Raw genomic sequence first — 5,101 nt, forward strand, 5'->3', positions numbered from 1 at the left:
ACGTTGAGTCCAAATGTACATAGGTATAGCAAGGTATCAAACTCAACTATTTTAGGTTTAACTACATGTTAAACCCAAGTGGATATGGGTCTAGCAAGACATCAAGACTAAATTGTGTTGAGTTTAGCTACGCGCTAAACTTAAATACATATGAGTTTAACAAGTTATTGAGCCCGAAGTATATATGAATCTAACAAGGTGCCAAACCCAACTGCCTTGGGTTGAGTTACACGCTAAACCTAAGTGCATATAGGTTTGGCAAGATGCTAAGGTCGAACTATCTTGGATTTAGCTATGCATTGAGTTCAAGTGCATATGAGTTTAGTTAGGTGGTAGGCCTATTATCCTTGAGTTTGAAGTCATTCCAAATCCAATATATACAAAGATAATAATTTTTTAGACCCCAGGGTCGCATGGTTTTGTTCATTCATTTTTATAGATTTTTAATATAAAATATTAAAAGTTAAAAATGATAATTTTTTTATATTCATAAGTGCATAAAAAGTCTATAAATGACTTCTTGTATTTTTATCAATATTAATTTTCTGCAACGAATATCTATTACTCATTAATATTATATAAGTGATATTTATCTTTTATTAATGTTATTAAAATAAAATGATGTTTCAATCCCTTCATTAAAAAAATATGACAAAATTCAGAGACTATATATACTCTTTGAGCTATTTAAGTAAATAATTTATACTTTTTTTTTATATTCTTATTATATAAAGCATTTGTCATACATTATCAAACACTCTTGTTTTAAAAAATTTAAAGATGATTTTTTTATTTATTATAATTTTTTATAAAAATTTATTAATTTTATTATTAAAAGAATCTTTAAATTAAAAAAAAACTATTTTACAGGTATTTGAGTTTTTTTTTTTTATCACTAATCAATAGTGATCTTCTATCACCAATAGTAAGTTTCTTGAACTTTAGGCAAGATTTAGTTGGGTGCTTGGATCATCAAGCTACTTGTCATCTCAGAAACACTACCTTTTCCAAGTAGCAAAAGCAGGAAAGCATGTAACCAGAAAAACAAAAGAAAAGAAAGAAGACGTGTTCCTTAAGTTAGTCCTCAAAACCATTTTTTTTTTTTTTAACAACGATAGTCCGAGTTCCTTAATAACACCTTTGTCAGTGACCTGTAATATCTTGATTGGATTACCGCTAAATAGGAAGAAACAAAGCAACCATCAGTTTGACATTTAATTGTGCTAGAAAGAAAGGAAAAAAGAGAGAAGGAGAAAGAAGAAAGAAGAAAGAACAGAGCAGCTGAGCTTGAGTGGATTAATGCTGACCTGCTGTATTTATTTACTAATTTAAGATTTCAACATCAACCCATTTCAAAACATGTCCAGGTAATTTCTGGGCTCGATTTCAATTCTCATAAAGCTTTCAACTTTCATCTACCACTTCAGTTTTTATGGAGTTTGAAAGGTTTTTAAATTTTTTCTTTCCTGTTCTCGTTCAATAGATATATATAAGAAGATTTGATTCAATCATGGAATTAATTTATCTTTTTTTTTAAGGTCCTTCATGTTTGACAAAGTAACAATACAGTGCTGAATTTGACCAAAAGATGGTAAAGTAATTTTGGGTTCTGTCTTAGTACTTGTTTGGTTTGCCTTAATTTCTTTTAAAGCAGTAGCTATGTATTTTTGGTGCTTCAGAATTTCATAGCTGGAGCTTTTAAACCACCATGTAGTGTTTCTATCATTTTTGCTGATGGAAGAACACGCAAACAGGTACCTTGTTAATCTGGTAAAATTGCTCAAGTCTTCTGCTTTTTCTGTATTTTTATTATTGTCAAACATTTACGTTTTCTTTAATTGTTACTGTATTATAATGTGAGGAATTCTGTTGTTATTCGTATAGAGATGGAGGCTAAAGCCTTGTGTTTACTAAATTTGATTTCTAGGATTTTTGATGTCTGGATTAGGATATGAATGTAAGAACATAACAGAAGGGCCTTATGGGCCACTTGATTTCTAGGTGACACATGAATCCAACCACCATTGCAAAAATGCTGACTAGTGGGAAATGCGAGGCAAATATTTTTTGGGCAATAAGTCTGAAAGTAATTTTATTTTTCCCTGTTTAGCAGTTGGGATGAATTTATAGCCTTGCTTAAAAGGTCTTCTCTCTCACATCATTTCAGTCATGTTGGTTATATTTTTTTCCCCCAAAATTGAAGTAACTTTGTATGAAAATCCATTACATCAATGGCTACTCTAACATATTGAGCTCAATGAAAGGGTTGATATTCTAAACATCATATGTGGTCAGACATCAGTTAAGCAATTGGGCGACAACATTGGGTGGTGTTCTTTATGAGATAGAATATGGAGTTTGGTTAAGTGAACTAATGAGTTTTTCCTAGATATGTTTGCACGAAGTGAAATATTGGATTTTGTTGAGAGGCTGTCAAAAAATCATTTCAGTCAAGCAGATAACTATTGCTTCTATGTGTTTCACTAGGTTCCATTAAAGAAGGAAAATGGCCAAACGGCCATGGTTCCTCTCTTCCAAAGTCAAGAAAACATTGTTGGGGAGGTAATTACTGAATTTTTGGTTTTTTTCTTGATCTTACAAGTTACATATTTGGTGATGTTGTCATTGAGACTGAAATTGAATTTTATTGTTGCTATATTCATATTCAGGTTGTTATAGAACCAGTTCACGGGAAGAAGGTTGAACACAATGGTGTTAAAATCGAGCTGCTTGGTCAAATAGGTGTGTTGAATTTGCTTCCATTTCTGATATTTAAATCTTGTATTTTATATCTGGAAGATCACGTTCATATTGTTATTATTATTATCTATTCAATTATGTGGAAATTCTAACATAAACGAGATAAGTAAAGATAAGATCTCGAAGCAGGCAATGCTGGAAATCTACATGCTGAATTATTTGGGAGTTGTAATGCTTGTGTCTAATTTAGGATTTGAAAGCATTATCAATGCCCTTAAAAGTTGGAAGAGAAGTGAAAAGAAAGCAATGTTGAGAGCTTCTTCTTCCTGCATAAGTTGTCCAGCCTATAACTGATCTCTATAGCTTGTCATTGGTCTCACTATTTATGTTAACAGAGTCTCTTTGTGTTGTACTTGAGATTTTGGGTTAAATGCTGTCTCCACCAAAGGGTGGGTGACTCAAGGGAAGAATGGTGGCTATCTCTTATTGTCAAACACAAAATAGTAACATTTAAGAAAGACTGTTTGAATTGGAGAAGAATATAAAATGATATATAAGAAAAGACTTAAGGAGACAAAAAAAGCAGATAAAAAGGTAGAATACATCCGTTATGCATTTATGATTAAAAAAATGACATAATAAATAATTTGATAGAACTCTTTTCCCTTTCTTGTTTTCTTTGTAACTGATTGCTTTCCTTTGGGGTAGCTATTGGGAGAATATTTATTTGATTCAAGTTAACATTAAATTGTAGGACTACATTTATTGGCTTATCACATGAGGAAATCACATTTCAGAGTATGACATATTTCTTCCCCTCTTTGCAGAATTGTATTTTGATCGAGGCAACTATTATGATTTTACATCTCTTGGTGAGTGCACCTAAACTTTTATTCTTGTAGAATTGGTCACTTAATGAAGGGCTATATATGGTATAACATGTTTAGCCATCAATTTTTTTAGTTTATATATATGTATAATAGTTTCATTATTTTCAAATAAATGGTAAATTTAAATTTTTGTCGTACCTTCAATTAGTTTTGTGGTTGGTGTTGTTAATCAATTAGTGAAGGTAGTTTTTTTTTATCCATGATGAACTCTTATCCTGTCATGTGCAGTGCGTGAACTTGATGTACCTGGAGAATTATATGAAAGAAAGACATATCCCTTTGAATTTTCTACTGTGGAAATGCCGTATGAGTCCTACAATGGAGTGAATGTGAGGCTTAGGTAGGGTATCCTTTTGAATTGCACTGGTTTAATATTTTGTAATTGATAGTAATTTGTAAGCATGCATGGGGGTGTTTCCCAACACCGCAATCAAACCCTAATTTTCATTGGAAGACCAATGATCAAACTTGCACCCGGCAATACTCTTGCCTATGCTTGTCAGGCTAGATATGCAAACCCCTTGTTTCTTCATCTGTTTCCGCTTTTTAACCTTCACTGTTCATAGATTCTTATGATTTGCAAAGGGTTACCTGATCCTCTCTCTTCTTGTTAAATATTCAATGTGAAAGAATTCTCATGGTTTGTTATTTGCTACTGAATGATTTTTCGTCGTTCCATAATTGCTGATTCTCTAGGCATTAACACACACACGGACGTGTAAGAAAACCAGATTTTGGCTGATTGGTTATGCATATAAACTTTGTGTAGAAAGATCATTCTTGCCTGTTTTAATACTGGAGCTAGAGCATTTACCTGTAGGTTTTTTAGCAGAATTTTATTTATTTAAAGACAGCTGGATGTTATGCGGGGAAAAAACTATAATATATTAGTAGAATTTTTTTGAGATCATGAGAGGCATATGGCCATTTTGATTTTTGTGCTCCCTGTGAGTTCGAAGAGATTTTCACCATTGCATTCTTTGTACTTTTAGATTAGACTGCAAACAGTATTAGAAATTATAATGGCTTTTGTTGTATAATTTTGAAATTTGAAACTAAAATAATTTTTATTTTTCAAAAAGCATAAAAGCCAGCACAAGATTTATTGTTGTTTACAGGTATATATTGAAAGTGACAATCAGTCGAAATTATGTCAGCAACATTGTCGAGAACCAGGATTTTGTGGTAACAATGAATAATTGCTCTGTTGTTGTTATGCTTGTCATATTAGCAAATGATGCAACACACAACTTTTATATATCTATCTATATATGCTTTTGTGTTATTTCTTGATTTAAGAATATGGTTTGCGTTACATGGGAGACATTAATGTGTTCGAATAGCAACTTGCAGGATTTTCTATCTTATTCACCACTTTCATATTTCTTGAGCACTTTCATGTGCCTCAAGTTGGAAGAAGTTAATCAGTTAGACCATTCATCATTATTATGCAGTCTGTAGGAAAAAAAGGGGTTTTGAGGGGGGGGGGGGGGTCTGCAAACCCAATTTAT

At 32.1% G+C, this 5,101-nt stretch overlaps 1 protein-coding gene across 2 annotated transcripts in view; it reads left to right on the forward strand.

Annotated features, from left to right (window-relative positions):
* The first annotated feature begins 968 nt into the window (after window positions 1-968).
* The window catches only part of LOC105113768 (vacuolar protein sorting-associated protein 26A-like), a 7,163-nt gene continuing 3,030 nt past the window's right edge, over window positions 969-5,101 (forward strand). Inside the window, exons 1-8 of one of the 2 annotated variants that reach the window (XM_011010081.1) lie at window positions 969-1,367; window positions 1,539-1,591; window positions 1,680-1,754; window positions 2,488-2,562; window positions 2,670-2,742; window positions 3,528-3,572; window positions 3,819-3,930; window positions 4,709-4,775. In XM_011010081.1, the coding sequence (XP_011008383.1) occupies window positions 1,589-1,591; window positions 1,680-1,754; window positions 2,488-2,562; window positions 2,670-2,742; window positions 3,528-3,572; window positions 3,819-3,930; window positions 4,709-4,775 (450 nt within the window). In that variant the 5' untranslated portion in view covers window positions 969-1,367; window positions 1,539-1,588. Of the gene's footprint in view, window positions 1,368-1,538; window positions 1,592-1,673; window positions 1,755-2,487; window positions 2,563-2,669; window positions 2,743-3,527; window positions 3,573-3,818; window positions 3,931-4,708; window positions 4,776-5,101 lie in introns of both variants that reach the window. The other variant, XM_011010082.1, reaches the window with a different exon arrangement.

Source organism: Populus euphratica, unplaced genomic scaffold (genome assembly GCF_000495115.2).
Source record: "Populus euphratica unplaced genomic scaffold, PopEup_1.0 scaffold447.1, whole genome shotgun sequence".
NCBI classification, from domain to species: Eukaryota; Viridiplantae; Streptophyta; class Magnoliopsida; order Malpighiales; family Salicaceae; genus Populus; species Populus euphratica.